General features: G+C 45.7%; 1 protein-coding gene across 6 annotated transcripts in view; it reads right to left on the bottom strand.

Moving 5' to 3' along the window:
* PCDH7 (protocadherin 7) overlaps positions 1-21,047 on the bottom strand; it is a 401,157-nt gene extending 380,110 nt beyond the window's left edge. For 3 of the 6 annotated variants that reach the window (XM_035113242.3, XM_060278931.2, XM_035113243.3), the window contains exon 1: positions 15,508-21,047. In XM_035113242.3, coding sequence (XP_034969133.3) covers positions 15,508-18,687 — 3,180 coding nt within the window. In that variant the 5' untranslated portion in view covers positions 18,688-21,047. The remainder of the gene's footprint in view (positions 1-15,507) is intronic. The other 3 variants (XM_060278933.2, XM_035113245.3, XM_035113244.3) reach the window with 1 other exon arrangement.
* Positions 21,048-21,356: the final 309 nt, after the last annotated feature.

The following is a 21,356-nucleotide window of genomic DNA, read 5'->3' as shown; positions in this document are numbered from 1 at the left end:
TAGCTTTCTCCTTGACGCATCAGTAGGCTAGAGCTGCTACAGTAGCCTCATGCTTAGCTGCCAAGTATCCCGTTTTTCGCAGGAAACCCCCGGATTTTAATCTGTTTCCCGCTGTTCTCCCGAATGGAGAAAAATCCCAGAAATCCCCCAGATTTCCTACCTGCCAGGAAGCCTCCATTTTGGGGGCTGCTCAGCCCATGTGTGGGCACCGGAAATAGGGCAGAGCAGCACCGGAAGTCACTTCTATGCATGCCCGGTGGCCATGACCACCGAGATGGCCACCGGGCATGCATAGAAGCGACTTCCGGTGCCGCTCTGCCCTATTTCCAGTGCCCACACATGGTCAGAGTGGCCCCGGAAGTTGCTTGTACTCAACCTCCGGTGCCGCGCCTCTGCATTTTTCAGCATTTTTCAGCGGGAGACTTGGCAGGTAGGGCATCATGGCACCAAGGTCCACGTCTCCTGCTTTCAGCCCTATAATCTTGCCTGTATGCTAAGAATCATGAGTACCTACCAGTTAGATGGTGGGGGAAAGGCATCAAGTCTTCTTGCTGGTTCCAGAACTGTGGCGCTATTTATATATATATACTGTATATACTTTCACCTTGCCCCATTTGTACAGCTGTTTAGGTGAGCATTGAAGCCCTTGTTCTCCAATGCTGCCTTTAACAGAGATCCTAATTGCAATGGATGTTACAGAACTGCTTCTTAAGGTGTTCTGCATGCTTGCTAATGTAGGATTTTTACCTTTGTATTTTGCCTTGCTCTTGGTTTTATGTTGTTTTGTGATGCTGCAGCTCTACACAATAATATTTTAATAATGAAAATAACAAGGCCATTGTTGCTCTAGGCAGCTGGAGTAAATGTAGGTTTCAGTAGTACAGTCATACCTCCGCTTACATATCCCTCCAGTTACGTAAACTTTGGGATACGCAAGCAGCAAACCCAGAAGTATATTTCTGGGTTTTTGCCACACACGCATGCACAGAAGCGGTCTCTCCAGTTGTGAAAACCTCGGGATCTGGCTGGACCTCCGGAATGGATCCTGTCCGCAACCGGACGTACCACTGTATCATGTTCCTTGTGGAACTCTTTGCTAAGGAAGACTTGCATGGCTAACTCACTCCAGGCCTGTAGAAAAGACAACACCTTCCAAGTGATAATGGCATATGCCTTTTTAGGAGATGATTGGGGGCTGACTTTTAGTTGGATTAGACTTCTGGTTCTTTATTAATTGTAATTAATTGGTTCATTGGGTTGGGTTGGGTTTTTTATTATTGTATTGTGTGTATTTATTACTCATTGGGCTGGGTTTCTTATTATTGTAATGTGTGTGTGTGTGTGTGTGTGTGTGTGTGTGTGTGTGTGTGTGTGTGTTTTTTTAGAAGAAAATCTAACCTACTATGAGACCTCTGGAAGATGGGTATGTGGAAAGGAAAGGAAATTAGTATGCAGCAGCTTATTGGAAAACATAAGCGGCAATGCAAACTTTAGCCTTTCTTCGAGTGGCCGTCAAGAGGAGCAAAGCTGTGTGAACTGCCCTCAGAGAAGCCTTATGAATGAGCTGGCTAAATCCAGCAGACAGTTATCACCTAAGATCAGGGCTGAGGTTCACTGGCTGAGCATCTAGTGGCCTATGGTTAAAGAGAGGTCTTTCAGTTTCCAATGCAATTATTCCCTGCAAACGTGCTTCCACAAATGATTTCAGGATGAAATAAATATTTTCAAAGGATCCAATCTAGTTCTCTCTCTTCCTCTCCCTGGCAAGGCAGTTCTAATGTAATTAGAGAGTAATTGAGTGTTCAAGCCCCCCCCCCTCAGATTAAGAAAGGAGAGGGATGGGGATCATTTCTCGCTGTTAAGACACACAAAGCCCATGTCATTTTTACCAATTAGGCACATTAGAAGCATTTTTACACAAATCTAGATTTGTATCACTTACCACTGATGAAGGTAGAGAGATGGCAAGAAACAAAAAAATATTCTCTGTTTGTGTTGAAAGCAGCAACAAATAAACGGAGGGGGGGGGGTGTGTGCAAAAATATAGCAGATGATTTACACTGCTCCCATGTCAGTAATTAACTTCAACATCCATGGTAGGGTCATATTAGGGTCAGTCTGTGTGCTCATGGTGGTTTACATCAAGTGTCAGCAATGAGATTCTGGGCAACAATATTTCTGCTGATTGTGTCCATGGAGTCAGTAATAGAGTAAAGTCCACATTCTCTTAATAGGATTGTCCTTTAGGTGGGAATATTTTTTTGGGGGGGGCGGTTGGTTCTGAAGGATATATGCTCACTTTCAACTATGGGAAGTCATCTTTGACATTACTCGATGCAGTAACAGCAAGCCAGGAGACTTGAACCTAGTCATAAAATTCTGCTTAGTCACATGTTTTCCAAACAGACAACATAATGCATCTTGAATCTGGATATTTGACTCCACAGGTGTGCTGGAGAGGAAAACATTGGATTGATTGGTTGGAATGTATTTTGCAACTTCAGGTGGAATTTGATACTTTCCATATTAACAACCTCAAATCTGATGTTTTCTTTAAAAAAAATTAATGGACGAAGACTAATGGAGGATGTTACCAGAGATTAACAGCTGTTAAGTAGCCTATATAGAAACACCTAGTTGGCTACTGTTGGAAACATGATGGTGGGCTTTGTTTACACCTGCAAGGCAGTTCTTATGCTCCTTACCTGGAGTTAGGGGTGGAGAAGTGGCTTCAAAGGCTTCTAGCTATGCACTGGATTCTAGCTGGCATCATCTGAGATTTGCCAGCTGTCAACGGCAATAGGAAATATTGTGCCCTAATAATATAATGAGGGACGCGGGTGGCACTGTGGGTTAAACCACAGAGCCTAGGGCTTGCCGATCAGAAGGTCAGCGGTTCGAATCACCGCAATGGGGTGAGCTCCCATTGCTCAGTCGCAGCTCCTGCCAACCTAGCAGTTTGAAAGCACATCAAAGTGCAAGTAGATAAATAGGTACTGCGACAGCAGGAAGGTAAACAGCGTTTCCATGTGCTGCTCTGGTTTGCCAGAAGCGGCTTTGTCATGCTGGCCACATGACCTGAAAGCTGTACGCCGGCTCCCTCGGCCAATAAAGCGAGATGAGCGCGCAACCCCAGAGTCGGTCACGACTGGACCTAATGGTCAGGGGTCCCTTTACCTTTACCTTTACCTTTAATAATGTAATGTACAATAATAATACAATTCTGTTGAGGAAAACAGCAAGGATTTGCAGTGCACATCTGAGTACAATCTGGCAGAAGAAGATAGGAACAAACAGTGGCTTGATGGATGATGGTAATAAAGACTCTAGACAGTAATGCTGATTGCCTTTTATATGCTAGTTATTGGGGGGGCATATTAGTGAACTAACCTGAACTGTGTAATTTTGAGTTTGCAAGTCACCTTTAAGGAAATTATATGGTCAATAGAAATTAAGCTGCCACTCAAACTCTTGTGCTAAAGTCAGAGTCATTCTTGTAACCCTACATTTGAACAGAGACATCGTGCTATTTCATTCAATAGTAAGCCTTTATTATTCTTTCCAGGTATTACTTTACTAGAACAGATTATAATTAAGACTAGTTTTAGTGATACCACTTCAGATCTTTACAAAATGCGAGTTCTAATGCAATGCTTCCATTCTCTGATATGTGGTATAATAAGGGGACAATATTCACTTTCCAAAAGGCTTTGTCCTCCCTCTCTCTCTCCCTCTCCCTCTCTCTCCCTTTCTATTTTCATTTTCTCATTTCCAAAAGAGAAAGAGAGAGAAATATAACAAAAAAAGATGAGGGGGGAATTAAGCTAACTTTACAGAGAAAGGAAGGGCCCATTGTTATAAACTGATGCACAACTCAGTTAAGCCGAAGCATTTCACTCCCACTGAAATCAGCTGGAAGTCTTAGAACATTCCAGTTCAAACTTCATGTTATTTGGAAGAAAGGCTAATTGATTTTTTTCAGGAACTTGCTTCCAAGTAAGGGGCAATTCTTACTTTAATTATGCAGTGCATTAGCTATTATATTGCTGCAAGATCAAGTCCCATGCCAAACCACAATCTTCGGAATTACGGAACTACATGGAAAAGACATGTGTCCCAGGAAGCCAGCCGCAGACCTAGGAAGTCACCACACCAGATAGCTACTGGGATCAGGCAGTATGGATACAACAACCATAATAAATGGGTGTTGTAAGTGGCAAAAACCATATGAGGGATTGTAGCCTCGTGCTTCTTAAATCTAAATAATTTGGCTTAGTACGGATAAACACCTAGCTGTTAAAGAACGTGAAAGGATCTATCAGTCTGATGATAGATACTACATATGAAATTATGGCTAGGTTTTGCTGTAACTCATAATAAATACAGCCCTATTGAAACATAGTATGTACATTTATGGTATAATTCACCACAAAATTCACCCGCATCCTCACTGCATTCAGTTTTCCAAATGCAGGAGAAAAATGCAAAACACATCGCAATTCAATATATGGCTTGCTAATTAGGGTATCAGAAGAAAGGTTGGTATATGCAATCATAATACAGTTCTTGGCATCCATGCTCATACCTTTTGGAAAGCAAGTGCAATGTAATTGCTAACAGTATGTTCTGAAAAGTGCCCTGGTTGAAACCAGATCTTATATGTGAGCTCATGTGGTGGCCTTGAGCAATATTTGATTCCTTTGGCCTGAACCTGAAGTCTACCATTTGAGGATTATGATTCTGAACTACCTCACAGGGTTCTTGCAAAGGTTACTGAGATGGTGCATGAGAAATACCTCGAACATTTCAGAAGTGTTATATAACTGGTGTATTATTATTATTATTATTATTATTATTATTATTATTATTATTATTATTATATCACTAGTATAAAAAGAAATGTAAAATACATCTCCAGAAGAAAAGATAATATCACGCCTAAGGAGCATCAAATATGTAAAATGCTCCATAATAAGAATGCAATTTTTATTAAATGAACCAGCAGGCTACCATCAAACCTACTGATAAAAATTAAAGTGCAAGACTATTCCAGGAGTCTCCATACTTCTGGGGCTCAGGACACATTTGAAAATCTAAGAAACTATTGAAGGTATCACAAACCTCAATTTCATGGAAGAAAAACTGATGAATATCAGAATCCAGCTACCCACACAAAAATAACACAGACAAAAAAGCAGGATGTCTAGAAGAAATTGCAAATAAATTCAAAAATTCAGGGAAACTTCAATCCAATACAAAACACTAGTATTATATTTTAAAAAGAAGAAAAGGGGGGATGTAAAAACAATAGACATAAGTCATTAATGTGTTTGTACACATGCACCCAATGTCCTGAAATCAATCACCTGGAATATAGCATTTCAAGTACACCATTTAAAAGAGTGAAGTTTTATTTTTATGTAAAAAGAATAAAACAAATAAATGAGTGGTTGTTACTCAATGCTGCCCCTGCAATCCTCTCCACTTGCCCTCCCCAGGCTTTTGTTGTTGATTTAAAAGATCAGGACATGGATCAGGGCAGGCCATGTATAGCTGGAAGGACTGGGCATTTACATCAGTGCATACTAAAATCAAATGTTCAATCTAAATTAGATTCTCTATACACATCTATTGAGATATAAGTCCCATTTGCTTAAATGGGACTGATGCCCAATCAAGCATGTATAGTGGATTGCAAATGCAATCCTATGCACTCAGTTACCTGGGAGTAAGTTCCACTGAACTCAATAGAACTTACGTCTGAGTAGACATGCATAGGTATACATTCCATACCAACATAAACCCCTGCCTTTGGTTTTACTACTTTACACCTATCACATGCAAAAGAGCCACATGTTGTCGTTGTTTTGGGGGGGGGAAACAACAACTGTATGGGGAGATAACACCCCACTACATTTTATGAGATAAACTTTAAAGCAGCCAAGATTTTATTTCAGGTCACAGAATCGCCTGCCATAAAATTAACTAGCCAAGCTATCAACAGACAGCAGGAGTACTGAGAGAGGGGTAAGGAGACACACCAAGGCTTACAAAAAAGCATTCAGGTTGAGCATAATTTTTAGTAATGGATAATTTACATAAACTTTGTTATAGTTGTATAGTAAAACAGTTCCCAGACTTTGAGCACAAATCAGGCAATATTAAGCTAGCCTATTTTAAGCCCCACTGATTTCGATGGGGTAGAGTTAGGTCTTATTGGATGACATCAAAGGTTCATCACAGGCTGACTCCCGGTGAGCATCTATATTTCTTAACAAGTCACTTGGTCTACACACTACATTATTTGAGGCATTGTCTTGCCCCATTTGACAGCTTCAGTGTGTGGAACTTGCACTGTTAGTACATATGCCAGATAACATGCACTCCGTGTTTGCTAGGAATTGAGATATGTTTTAGTGTGGCAGCACTAATCCTAGAATCCTAGAATTGTAGAGTTGGAAGGGACAATGAGGGTCATTTAGTTCATCTCCCTGCATTGCAAGAATTGCAGGAATATTTTGCCCAACCTGGGGCACAAATCCATGACCCTGAGATTAGAAGCCTCCTGCTCCACTGACTATGCTTTGTTTCAGATGCCTACAGAAAACTTTTTTATTATTATTTCAGTGAGCCTATTATATATACTGGTATAAAATCTCTTTCACTGATAATTATTTTGTGTATTTTTAAAGTTTTGCTTATTTTTAATAATTATATTATTATGTACACTGGTTAGAAATCTTTCTGAATAATCCATTTAAACATGTTTTCCCTAAACTAATAAAAACAAACACTTTCCCTCTCCATCCCTCACAATCTGCTGCTGTATGCATAACTCCTTCCTACCTCCTCTCGTTGTGTATCCCCCGCCCTCCACACATGGAAGGGATGCATGGAGCATGGGCTGGGTTGTCCCTTAGAGTTGAGTTATAAACATAACTCAAGCAGTTGAGTTATAAACATGCCACTCCTCAAAAATGCTAATTAAATACTCGACTTGCTTTGCAATTTAATATTTATTGAGCGCACCTTTAAACCTGCAAATTCACATGCAAACTTCATTGTTCTTCCTACTGAAATGTGAAATGGCATCCCTAGCCAGGGTGGCTTACGCTTCAGTTTTGGTGGCTCTCAGTTTTGGTGGCTCTGCAAACAATGTCACCCATAAAATCTCTTAAAGTTTGCGTCCTTGAAGCAAGCCTTCTTTAGTCCCATTGTAAATTTAATCTAGTACTTTAAATGCATTTGAGATTATTCAAAGCAGATGCCATGACCAATTTTTTAAAACGTCTGAATCTGTCTTGCAATTATTGCTTTTGTTCTTATTCTCAGTACACATCTAAATGTATATATGTTGCATGAAGGAATACTATGCCTGGAAAGTTTAGGTCTGTTTTTGAACACTGATTCTCCTTCTAAAACTGAGATTAGCTCCTATTCACGTCAGTGGAGATTCCAAATGCATATTGATGGAGGAATAGACTTCATTTCCTTTCTTAATAAACAATAACATTGTTTGAATGTAGGATAGCTGTATCCTCCCCATACAAAAGATTGCTTGGTATATGATAAACTGAATAAACTAACCAAACAACATACCAAGCAGATTCTAAAAAGAATTTTCTATTTATTTCTTCTTCTTCTTCTTTTTGGCAAATTGCATTCTTACAGAAGTGAAGCTTTGCAGCCCTACAGACACGATAACATTCTCCTTCCATATGAAGGATGTTTTCCAAATAGCAAAAGTGTCTGAGTCAGTCATAAAAGATAATAAACAGCTAGGCAACAATGCACTCCAAGCAGAGATGATACAGTTCATAAAGCCTTACAGTGCCTTTTTTAACAAAATGGAAGGTGGCATCTATTTTGGGGGAGAAAGCGGGGGAAAGAACCATTAAGACCATAGTTTCCCATTCACAGTTGCATGTATAGTGGCAAGAAAATTGGGTGAGGATGATAAGCAAATAAAAAACTCAATGAGTCAATTCTCCAGACAAAAGTAGTGGAGGTTACCACCTGCAAATCCTTGTGACAAATGCAGCGAAAGAACTATACTAAAAATGCCACCTTGTCTATTTCATTACCCTATTGAATTATGAAAGCAAAGGGGAATACAAAGAACACTACATAAATTTGCAACCCCTGCTACATGACATTTTAATAATTCCTGTTTATATTGATCCTGGGGAGTCCAAATAGTCTATATGGCTGAGCATTTTACAAAGACCAAAATGAAACAGCAACAATGCCAAAATCACCTCCAACCAAGTTCTCATTGGGATTCTTTTCTCTGAGAAGGGGGCAACACTCTCAGCGGTACAGCTAGGTAATTTCAGAGCCTGAATTTAATGGTCTTACAGGGACCTACTTTTGATAGCCATGTGTATGATTTCACTCATGAAGCACACCATAAACATTTGTCTACTTCCTCCACTGCAATTCCATGCATTACAATGACTTCTGCATTACGGATAAGTTACAGCAAAAAAGCAGAAGTTTGCCAATCCTGACTTAAAAGCAAGCAAACAAATAAACAAACCTCAGCATGTGCAATTTTGCATTCTAAACTTATTTAAATCATAGCACCCTCGAGAATAAGATGAAGTTTGCACTTGGTATCCTGGTATCAAACACATTTGCATAGGGATTGCATCATTTTGTTGTACAAAAGTATACTAAAAGCAAAACCATTCTAAAGTGATCATTTATAACTGTGTAGTGTGTGTGTGTGTGTGTGTGTGTGGCCCATGGAGAGGAGCATTGTTGCAAACCTGACCTCTCAGCAGCAGCAGCAGCACTCCTACATAGCAAGACACTGAGGGAGTAGGGGAGAGGTGAGGTCTGTGAGGTTGGGGCAAAATGGTGGGAAGGCTGAAATGACTTTGACAATGCATTTAAACAGCCCCCGCCACACCGCCACTGTTACTCCTTTACCAGGAAGCACAGTATGTTGCAGCCACCCTTTCTTCTGGCTGCTCCTAGAAGGATGAAATGTTTATGTAGTTGTTGGGATCCATCTGTCTTGAGAGACAATGGAGTGCACCTCTGGGAGTGAGGTTAAACTGCCTAGTGACTTTTCAAGGGTGCAAGCCTGGGCATTGTATATGGAGGTCCTGGGCTGCCCAGATGACTCCCTTCTCAGCCTCAGCATTTAGCACCAGTTTGGCTGCATGAGTTGCTGAAAGGAGGCATAGAAAAGACAGCATGCAACTGTCTTGAGGACTCCATACCAATTTTTGTAGGTTTTAATCCTTAGCCCTTTCTTCTCCTGAAGATGTTCCACAAGGCAGTGGGTATGGATATTTCCTCTGGGTTTAATCCCAAAATCCAATGGATTTCAAAATAAAACTTGAGTGCAAACAACTTTCTCTGGATTGAGGACAATGTATTTAGGATCATGAAGGATGCGTATGTTGGGCTACTCAGATTATAGGCTGGTTTGTGAAGAAGAAGAAGAAGAAGAAGAAGAAGAAGAAGAAGAAGAAGAAGAAGAAGAAGAAGAAGAAGAAGGGGGGAGATGTCACTAAAAGATCTCACATATGCAGTCATCTGTCTTCACCAAGTAATACAGTCCTGTAACCTGAGCCTGGACTTCATGACAACAGTGTTGCAGTCACTGAAAAGTATCAATTACTCATTCTAATTACATTAATGTATCTCATTCATGGTACTTCAACATAAGCACTGCTTGGATTGCCCTTTGATCTACAGTCAAAGAAGTGTTATAATCTTATCTATATGAAACAAATGTTACTTTGTGGGCCGAGTAAAGCATACAAGTGTCAGCTAAAGAAAACAAGGAGTCTCTTTCTTCTCCATACTTCAAGTCCATACTTAGGATATGATTAATACACCTAGACAATACATGATGTATTAGAAACACATACACACACATTCTTTTTCAACAAGGTGATGAACATTAATGCCATCTGGTTAAGTATTTGTGAAGATGTAAAAGCTCTGACTGATAAATCAACCAGTGCTCAAATGGCATTCTTTGAGGACTGCAAAGTTCACATACTATTTATATAACTCCCCACCTGTTAAGCTCATTATGCAAAATGGGGGGAGGGATAAGAAAATGTCATTGAGAATCAAGTCAACCAAGTAGACTTTCAATGGCTGTTTTATCCTGCATTGCACTTCACAACACTCGTGTGTGTGTGTGTGTGTGTGTGTGTGTGTGTGTGTGTTTTCTCCTCCACCCCCCATGCCTCAATATTGCAGAACTGCAATGTTGTTTTTTTTAATGTGTGGTGTGTTGCTGTGGTTTTATAATTTGCTGGAAGCCACCCAGAGTGGCTGGGGCAACCCAGTCAGATGGGTGGCATATTATTATTATTATTATTATTATTATTATTATTATTATTATTATTATTATTATATTGTATGGTGCTTCTCTCCTTTCCTATTGGGCTTCAAAAATCTCTTGGAGGTGTTCAGCACTTAACTGTAAACAAGATAATCTATAAATTACTCTAAGGTCAATATTGTGTTTTTTAGCAGCCTCGGTATAGATGGTGCTTGGATCAGAAGACTATAGAACAAACTTGTTCATTTAGATAGCTGAGCGTACTCTTTAATTAAACCTCCGCTTGGAAGTGTCATATGGAGGCAGTGAAAGTCAAAGCACAGAAAACTATAGGGGCATTGATGAACTTTCACTACAATAAGGGAGGGCAGCTGATCAAACCTGCCTAAAGATATTTGGTAGGAAACTGCTAACTCAAATGCAATGAAATCTGGGGCTCTGATTCAAACTCCATTAAAGTTTTGGAAACTACAAAACAATGAGTTTCTTTTTCAGAAGCTATACTCTGTATCAGGAATATCAGCAATTCTTCTCCATACAGAATTTGGTGGCCAACAATTAAGGCAAGATTGGACTGTGCCCAGTAAAGTATATTTTAAAAATTGCTACTATGCCTATTGGGCATTTTCCTGCTCTGTGTTATATAGAATTGGGTGATAACCAACTCTGGAAAGCACAAATTGTCAAGACGTTTTAGACTATTACGATTTTCCAGAACCCAGCTCTGCTTTGACTTTGAATAAGTGTCAACTAAGGGATAGGCTCTTCTGGATAGAATTCAGAAGAAACCTGCAACTAACTAGAACCACCATACTTTCCGCTTGATATCCACTCTTGAGAACAGAGCATTTTATAGCTAGTTATCTGTGTGCTGAAGAGTTGCACATACCTTTATAAATCTGCCCAATGAAAACTACAACCACAATTTGAATAATGTTATTGGACCATGGAATATTGTGTACAATATTACCAACATCCTGGTGTATTTTAAAGCAATCTTTGAAATAGGAAGTGTGTGTGTGTGTGTGTGTGTGTGTGTGTGTGTGTGTGTGTGTGTATTAGTACGGAGCTGTAAAGTCCATAAAGCAAATAACTATCCACCCGGTACTGTCTGGATAAAGAGCTCCCTTTTGGGTTCTCTTAAAGTCAACACAAGAAAGTAAAAGTAGAACTCAAAAGAGTTCCATCCCATTTCTGGCTTTCAGAGGTGAAATGTGTACTTTCCTCTAATGGTCTTCTCTAGTATCCTGTATCTTAAATATATATTCTGGCAAAATATTTTGCATAAACAAAATCCAATTCAAAATTGTTTTGGCACAATAACGCAAGTCAATGTACTTTTCTACACACTAAATTATTGGCACAATCTGATCTGATTAACAGCCAGCAATACTTTTACTCACATTTTTTAAATAATTTTAAGATGACCATTTAGCAATCACTATTTGATTAATTTACTTACTATCATTGCTACTAAAAGAATGGGGGGCTATTGCTTTTCACATCATAATTCAACTTTTGGTAGAAATGTCTCTCTCTCTCTCTCTCTCTCTCTCTCTCTCTCTCTCTCTCTCTGTGTGTGTGTGTGTGTGTGTGTGTGTGTGTGTGTGTTTAAGGAAAAACATAAGTTCACACAATGATTTCCAAACTGCAGTTAAATGTTCTTTCGAGGAGAAACTAACGTTGAAGTTTGGCAAAACAAAATAAAGGTCAAATGCTCTGTGTAAAAAGCAAAATTGCATACATTTTTGAATTACATCTTTCTATACACTCCTCAATATTTGGTGGGGAGGAAAACACAAACTTCTTCACATAAACTGCTTTTGTTCAGTACAAATTGCAAATAGCTCATGCAAGCTGCTTCCACCAAAATACATCATATTGTCTCCAACATAATGCAAAAAACCAAGTTGCGTATTAAAAAGGTCCACGCTAAGCAAGCTAACATATCCCACAATATCAAATTGGTTTCTGAACCAAGTTTGCACATTTAAGAATGAGATACCAAACACACACTCTCTTTTTGTCACACTAACCAGGGTGTCTGCATTTGTGACCGAGCATTGTATTTGCATTCATCAGCATGCATTTCTCTATAATGGAATTCCACACAAGATGCTATGCAGCCTGAGATAACACAATATTTACCCTAGCTTGGCTCTAACAGCACTAACTGTTAAACGGTTTGCTTTGCATACAGCCTCCCAACAAGCTAAAAGCAGAGAGAAATCACCTTAATTCAAAACAAAATAGACAGTTCTATAACAGTAGGTCGCAACCAAAGGCACGAAAATTTGTTTTTCAAATACCTATGAATGGTTCGCAGTGTGAGAAATTCAACAGTGCTTCACTTTTGGGGGTGCAGATTCAGAATCAGCCCCTTGCATCACATCTAAGTTTTAAGCTTAAAGTGCAAGTGCCACACATTTGTAGTAACCTACTTCAAAACTCCACTTGGTGGAAGGTATCACAAAACAGGTAGGGCTGTATGTAGAGTAGCGTCTTATGGGTTTGTAAGGAAGAGATAGAAGGGATAGATCTTAATCTTGATCATTTTAGCATCCCTCGCAAACAAATGAAAAAAGTGTTTCAGCAAGAGTTAATTCTCTCTTTCCTTGCATCTTTTTAATGCATGTATTGCATTGGCCCCATTAGAATTGGTGTGCTTAACATTTATATTTAGTGTCAGTTGCTTCCCAACCTCACAACTACAAAGCTGAATGGCCTATTAGATTAAAAAAAACACCCTGATTATGTAGAAAATCATACCCACTGTAATTGTAAACTGTTCTCTTTCTCGCTGCCTAGCCCTTGACAATGTTAAAAGTGTCAGAGCACAGCAGACTTCAAGGGGCCTGTTTTTGGCTGGGTGTCTACCACTAGTGGCTTGCAACAGTTTCCTCTCCAAGAGTAACCACAGTGTGAATGAAACCTTGTAATGAAAAAAAGCTGTTTGGGATTAACCAAACCCATGTGAGTGAGGACAGAGTGACAATATAGTTGGGAAATGGGGTTCACTTTCCCTTCTACATGATACAGTACTTGCTACTATCTACTTGTATGCAGGGCTTCAAATGACGAGAGCTCATTTGCTTTCGGGAAGTAGCTTCCTCTGTGGTGATATGTGAAAAAGTGTACACCCACCCAGGTTTCCGAATGCCAGGTCTTGGCATGCTTCCTGTACCTGTTAGGAGTCACGAAGAAGGGGTGGTATCAACAGGTGCTGCTTTCCTCATGAAAAGTGGTGAGAAGAAGTTGCACCTGGAAGAATGTTTCATCCACAAAAGGTATGGAAGTGTTCCCAGGATCTGGATTTGGGAACTAATCCCTTCACCTGACTGCAGCTCCCAGGGTTGTGAAGGCAGAGAGGTGTCCATACCATTACTTTCTCACTGTTGGTAGGGCAAGTGGCTGTACCTGATCCATCTAACTGATGCTTGGGATGGGGATGGGGGGGGCACGGAGTGGAGGCTTCTTGTGTTTGTTGATTTAGCTACTTGCAGCACCAGCCCACAATAGATTCCAAACCCCCACTCGCACTCTAAATTTCACAGATTGAGAAGCACACTCCAACATCCATTGCATTCTTGCAGAGGATGCCACAGTGGAATTCTCAGATCCACATGCTCATTCAGGGATTCCTCTCAAAAGCATCTGCTGGACCCAGCAAGTAGATGGGCTGCTTGGCACTCCAACTGGCCCTGTCTGCTTTGCAGCCTTTGAATGTGTTTCTGTGTGCTTGTGTGATGTCTCCCCATCCCCCTTGTGTGCGCTCACATGTGCACATGCAATTGTAGGTAGGCACAATTGTGTGTCTGTCTCCGTTTATGGCTCTGTGCCAGTTTGGATGTGTGACTAAATGGGAGAGGGGGGAGAGGGGGTGCAGTGGAACCGAAGGCTGGAGACATCTCTGTCTCTTCTTTCGTTCCATTGTGTGTGTGTATTTGTGCTGCCTAACAGTGTGAAGGCACACTCCGATGATCATTTAAGTGAAATTAATAGTTTCCTCTTCATAGTTCAATTATCTTGGCCTACTAATAAGCAGGGTATTTCAGAAATAGCAAAAGGGGGTGGTGTTTTTTTTTTTTTTTGCTCAGCAGTGCATGTTAATTGCTCTGTTCTGTATGAAATGATCATTGCTATATTTTCCTAAATGACTCTCCAAATCACTGAACCAGAATATTTTGGGTTATATATATATGATACTTTGCATATATTCCTAAATGAGAGTATGTTGGATTAGATGCAAGAGATGGGATTGTGTGTGCAGAAATTTAAGTTTCTGGCTGTGTGTGTGTGTGTGTGTGTGTATGTGTGTGAGTGTGTTGGAAAGAAAGAAAGAAAGAAAGAAAGAAAGAGCGACTATAGTGGCTGTGGTGTGTAATACAGTGGGAAAACTTGCTTAGGACAGATAGTTGTGTGATGGGTGGTGAGCCTTCAACAGCTGTAAAATATGGGAGGGGCTATGGCAGGTCTGACTATGCCTTTGAAAATCATTTAACTGAAATTATCATTTACTATTAACACATTTGGCTTTAACTATCCCATCCACTCAAGGCTGGTGTATGTAAAAGTTGAAAAAGAAAGTGATTTTTTGACCATAAATGCATGCCCATTCTTCCAATCGGCATTAGTGTTAGTGACTTTGGTTCTTTAGAGTTATAATTATTCCAGACTCATGGTATGAGAGGCACTGGGAAGCTTGTTGTGTGTAGGTGTGGACATGACTGTAAAAGGGAGGGGGAAAACAGGTGTAAATGAGAGAAGTGGCTGCATGTGTGTGTAAGTGTAGGAGGAGTAATAGCAGGTGTGTCTGAGTGGCAAGTATCCCTTCATCTAGATTTACAGTTTACTCTTAACACTTTTCAAACAGGCTGTCTGTCATTCTCACAGCCAGGGTGGATCTTCATACTAAAAGGCACCTTAACATTTGGAACAGAAATTCTGTTTGCATTGGTGCTCCTGTGATTCTTAGTTGAGGAAATGTTAATTCATAAAATATACACCTGATCCTAAAGGTAGATTCTGGCGGTGAGTGGTTGTAAAACAGGTGTGGGCTGGGGCTTGACTGCCTGTGGGAGAGGAGCAGCAGGCGAGCCTGTGCCTGTGAACAACTCTGAAGAAGGGTGTGAGCTCAACCCACCCGTCTCCCCATCCCCCACCCACCCACCCATGCATGCCTCCACCGGCCTTACCTGCTTGCTGTACTTGCTGCTGGCTTGACAGCTGTACTCGGAGCAGTGGTCCGAGCCGATGGAGATGTTGTCCCCAGCGCCTACGAAGGTGTTGGCCGGGGGCAGTTCCTGGACGGCCTGGTGTTTTTTCCCGGCGGTGGGGGACTGCGGGTGCAGCTGCACCGTGGGCAAAGGCGAGCTGGATTTGTAATGCCTGGCCAGATCCGGGCTGCCAGGCCCGCCGTTGACGGAGCGGTAGCGGCTCATGCTAGGGCTGTCCCCGGAGAGCTTCTCGTTGACGCCGTCGTAGCGCTGCCCATTGGGCTTGGAAGCCTCGACCGTGACGATGCTGCTGTAGAGGGGCTGCTTGCCTTGCTTCTTGCCTTTCTTGTCCTTCTTGGGCTTCTTGGCCTTGTCGTGCTGCTGCGGCGTGAAGAAGTCCTCGTGGTCCTTCTTGCCGGCCTCGTAGCCGCCGTGCTTGCCCTTGGAGCGGCAGTAGCGCGCCATGACGACCACCAGGATGAGCAGGACCACAGTCATGATGCCGGCCACCACGCCCACGACGATGCTGAGGCGCTGCTTGCTTAACTCGTAGCTGGGGTCGCCGGCGATGTCGTGCGCCAGCGGCGTGTGCAGGCTGCGCGCCACTTGGCTCTCCACGACGGTGGCGTTGGCCAGGCTCTCGTTGACGAAGACGTGCAGCAGCGCCGTGGTGGACTGCGGAGGCTGCCCGCTGTCGTTGACCTGCACCACCAGGCGGTGCAGGCCGTAGTGCTTGGGCGCCAGCTTGCCCACCAGAGACACGACGCCGCTCGACGGGTCGATCTCGAACAGCTTGAACGGGTTGCCGCCCACGATGCTATAGCTCAGCTCTGCGTTCTGGCCAGCGTCCGCGTCTTTGGCCTGCACCGTGGTCACCACGGAGCGCACATTGCTGGACGGCGGCAGCACCGTGTAGGAGCTGTTGGCCGGAGACGTGACCACGGGCGCGTTGTCGTTCTCATCCATGACGAACAGCGACACAGTGGCCGTGGCCGAGCGGGCCGGCTCTCCTCCATCCACGGCCTTTACCTTGAAGGTGTAGCTGGTCTGCAGCTCGCGGTCGAACGAGACCGTCGAGTAGATAGTGCCCGTGTCGTTCTCGATGGAGAAGATGCCCGGCGCGCCTTGCGCTTGGTCCCCGGGCTGTATGGAGAGGCTGAGCTGCGCGTTGCGCCCCTTGTCGGCGTCCATCACTGTCACCATGCCCACTGGGCTGTTGGGCTGCAGGTTCTCCTTGACGTAGAAGGTGAACACATCCTGCATGAAGCGCGGCTCGTTGTCGTTGCGGTCGGCCACGCGCACCACCACCGTGGTGGAGCCCTGCAGCGACGGTACCCCTTTGTCCCGGGCCGTCACCTGGAACTCGTAGGTGTCCCTCTGCTCGCGATCCAGGACGGCCTGGACTCGCACGTCCCCGGAAACGGGGTCGATGGTGAAGAGGCCTCCGGGAGACTCGGCGGAGAGCGGGGAAGGCTCCAGGGAATAGGCAATCTCGGCGTTCTTGCCACTGTCGGCGTCCGTGGCTATCACCGTGGCCACCCGCTCTCCGGGAGCGTTGTTCTCCGGGAAGGATACCTCCAGCACGGCCTGGCTGAAAACGGGCGGGTTGTCGTTGGTATCCCCGACGCGCACCAGCAGGGAGTTGTTGCTGGACAAGCTGGGGCTGCCCGAGTCCACGGCCACGATGACCACGTTGTAGTCTCGCACGGCCTCATAGTCCAGAGGCGCCGAGGTGTGCAGGAAATACTTGCGCTTGTTCTGGGGCTCCCCTTCACCTTCGCTGGCCGGCTTGAGCTGGAAAGGCACGTCGCCCACCACGGTGCAGGTCACCACGCCGTTCTCGCCCTGATCCCGGTCGGACACTTGCACCAGGGCGATGGGGGTGTCCACCAGAACGTCTTCGGCCACGCTGGCCACGCCGTCGCGCAGCGGGATGCGCCCGATCTTACGGATGTCGATGGTGGGCACGTTGTCGTTCTCGTCGCGGATGTTGAGCACCACCGTGGCCTTGTCCGTCTTGGGGGGCTGCCCGCGGTCCCTGGCCATGACGGTGAAGCGGAGCTGGTTCACTTCCTCGCGGTCGATGCGGTGCAGCACGCTGAGCCAGCCCGACGACTCGTCCAGGCGCAGCAGGCGGCGCACCGACTCGGTGGCTGCCCCGAAGACGTACTCGATCTGGCCGTTCACCCCGACGTCGGAGTCCGCCGCCCTCAGCTGCAGGATCGGGGTGCCGGGGCTGCTGTTCTCAGCCAGGTCGGCCTCGTAGACGCTCTTCTCGAAGCGGGGGCTGTTGTCGTTCACGTCGGTGATAAGCACTCGCAAGATGGCCTGCGAGGAGCGCGCCGGATCTCCGCCGTCGCGCACCCGCAGAGTCAACTCGTACGAGTCCCGCTGCTCCCGATCCAGCGCCCCTTTGACGATCAACTGGGGCTGCTTCTCGCCATCGGGGGTGTCCGCCACCTGCAGCTCAAACACGCTGCTCCGGGCCGCGCCGTCGGCCTCTTGCCTCCTCTTGCCGCCCCTGGGGTAGAGGGCGCTGTCGGAGGTGGCGGAAGCCGAACTCCCCCCGCCCCGTCGGCCCCCGTCGGGCTCTTGGAGCAGCTCGTAGCGCTCGATTCCGTTGCGCCCGAAGTCCCTGTCGGTGGCAGTGGGCAGCAGGTAGAGGGTGCCCACGGGGCGGTTCTCCTCGACGGTGAGGGTGAGCACGGGGGAGGGGAAGGTGGGGGTGTTGTCGTTGATGTCCAGGATGATCACCCGGCCTTCGAAGAGGTCCACCCAGCTCTGCGACGGGCCGATCACGGACACCTCGAAGTCCAAGAAGCACTCGTTTTCGTCGAAGATCATCTGGCACTGCGGCAGCTTCTCGCGGTCGATGCGCCTCTCGGTGGTGCTCAGCTCGCCCGTCATGTTGTCGATCTTCAGGTAGTCGGAGCCGGACTCCAGGCTGAACGTCACCTCGCCCGAGCCCGTCACGATGCCCAGGTCCGAAGCCACGTTGCCGATGCGAATGTCGGCAGGTCCTTCCTCGGCCAGCCGGTATCTTAGCACTTGCTTAGCCGCCGCCAGGCTGACCCAAAGCGGAGGCGGCAGCAAGAGCAAGAAGCAGCAGCAGCAGTAGCAGCACTGCACAAAGCCCAGGAGCGTCCGCATCTTCCACATCTTCTTGAGCACCCAATGAAAGACCCCACCACCACCACCTTCCTCTGCCCACCCGTGCCAATAAACGCCCCCCTTGGCAAGCCAACAAGAAGATGCCTCGGCGTTTGGCGGGGGGGGGGAGGATGGAGGTGATGAGGGTGGTGATCAATTATAAAATCCTCCTGCTTCTGCAGAAAACTTCGGGTCTCATCCCATCTGGCGCAAAAAAAGGGTGAAGGGGAGGAGGAGGGAGGGGATCTGGGGTTGGCTGGCGGCTCTTCCCCACCTCTCGTTCCCCCCTTCCTTTTGCAGTTGCTCTATACTCACAGTTCACCGGGCAAGTGTATTTTGCTTTTTTAAAGATTCATCTAGGCAGATAGGATGAGGGGGGGGGAGTTCCGCCTCTTCCTCCTCCTTCTCCTCCACCCCCTCCGATGGCACTGTAATCACTTTGCAAGGTTTGCAAGAAAAGCAAGAGCAGAGGCGGCAGCAGCAACGAGAGATTTGATGCAACCAACCCCTCCCCCGCCGCCTTCTTTTTTACTCCAGTCCAGTTCAATTCGCACTCTTTCCTCTCTGCCTGCCTGCCTCTTTCTAGCCGTTTGCCACCGCCGTGGAATTAGCTCTTCTGTTTCTCTCTCCCCCCTCCACTCCGCATACACACGCCGACGAAGGGGTGGGAGGGCGGGTGGAATGTAAATTGCTTCATTCAGAGAGCGCTGGTGTCCGGCGGAAAGGAAAAAGACAAGGCAGCCTCCAAATCCTCTTAGCTAAAGATGGAATGGGGGGGGGAGAGTAAAAATATCCCCAAAATAAAGAGGTGGAAAAAATATGCCCTGTCTCCAGTGATGCGACAGCTGTATAGATATTTGGGAGGATTGCTTCGTCTGCCTTGTATTACAGATCAGTTCTCAAGAAATCCCCTTTGGTTGTCAGGACAGCGCCTAAATCCATCTTTAAGAGATCGCCTCCAATGTTCAGGTCCTTCTCCAGAGAGGAGAGTTCTTCTTTAATATACTGTATATTAAAAAAACAACAACTCTGCGCAAGGTCATTGGTCACAAAACAACATGGTACAAAATCTGCAGGAGATGTTCGTCCGGAATGCAACAAGGATGGAGGGGAATGCACATAGATCTCTTTCTCTTTCCCCCCCTGTCTCGTGAGCGCGCGCGCGCGCACACATACACACACACGATACAACAGTCCCAAGTTTGTTTTTTTGCATCCGCAGTTGGTGTGCGTGTGCGTCTTACCTGCATTTACACTGCATGTGTTAGAGCAATCGGAGGGTTGCAGCACTAGGGAGAGAGATTCACAAATGAGATTGCAGTCTCTCGCTCGCTCCCTTGCTTCTTCTTTGCCGTCCCAATGCAGCGAAACCAGCGCTGAACTTCATCCCCCTTTTCCTCCCCAGTTCAAAGGTGAGCACAAAAGGTTGGCTGCCGGCTGTGTGTGTGTGTCCGAAGGCGATTATTCTAAGGCTCCCCCCTCATGGATATATACCCGAGGCAGAAGGGGGTGGGAAAAGGGAAGAGATGTAACTGGATCTTCTTCCCACGTGAATTACCACCGCCGATTCGGAATTACATCCATAGCTGCGGAATGAGGGGGGGGGGGGAGAGAGAGAGAGAGAGAGAAGGGAGATCTCTTAAAAATAAAAAAAGCACCAATCCCAAAATAAATGTCCAAATGCTACGCTGGAGAAGGATTGGTTTTAATCGAAGCAGAGTCCGGGTTGCAAACGAGGGACGATCCGAGTCAGTAGTAGTTTCCCTGGACCGCCACTCCGGGCGAGATCTGCAATTGTGCTTGTTTGTAAAGCCCTCTTTTCCTGGCTCGTCTCGCTCAAGTGCGGCTGCTTGGTGCAGGGAAGCTCGCTCGGCTCTTTCCTCCCTCTGACACACACACACACACGCAGAGAGAGAGAGAGAGGGCGAGCGTGACGCTTCCAGGGAAAGGGAGGGGGGAGCAGCAGAGCATCAAGTTTTGCCCGAAGTGGCTGGGAAGCTGCTGGGAAGCCTCTCTCGGTGACTCTGCGCTGCTGCTGCTGCTGCTGCTGCTGCTGCTGCTGCTGCTGCTGCAGAGCCGCCTGTGCACTGTAGGATGAGAGCGAGAGGCAGGCAGAGAAAAAGAGAGAGAGAGAGAATGGGGAGGAGTTGGGAGCCGCCGCCGAGCGCTGCACTCCAGAAAAGCCCTGCATTTACCCTCTGCCGTTGCTGCTGCTGCTGGCAAGTGGGCAAGCGGCTTCCCGCAGCGAGATCACTCGATCCCCGAGCTGGCCCGACCGGACCTTGTCGTGCCACCTCCCGACACATATTCGGGGGAACAGTCCTTCCATGGGTGCTTAAAGGAGCTTGAAAAGCATCCTTCTCTCTCTCTCTGGGTTGTCAGCGTCGCTCTTCCAGGGAAAGCTCTTGGGGTCGGGGAAGGAGCTGCGTGGTGAGATCACGTGGCTCCGAGAGTGGTCGGCTTTGGGTGCTTTTTTAACTTTTCACCGTGTGGATTTGGGTTCTTTTATGGGGGGGGCGTGTTGTATTACAGAGGCGAGCAGATGACGAGACTGCGGCGACTAGGGCGAGATCAGGCAGAGGGATCTCGAGCCTCTCTCCCCACAGTGATCCTCCTAAGATTAGGATCCCCAGAGTTGTCCCACGTTTATAAGACTCTGTGTGTGTGAGGCGCCGAGA

This window comes from Zootoca vivipara, chromosome Z1, assembly GCF_965207765.1.
Source record: "Zootoca vivipara chromosome Z1, rZooViv2.hap1.1, whole genome shotgun sequence".
In the NCBI taxonomy this organism is placed as follows: Eukaryota; Metazoa; Chordata; class Lepidosauria; order Squamata; family Lacertidae; genus Zootoca; species Zootoca vivipara.
Note: the sequence above shows the minus strand (reverse complement) of the source record. Positions and strands in the feature narration are given on the sequence as shown.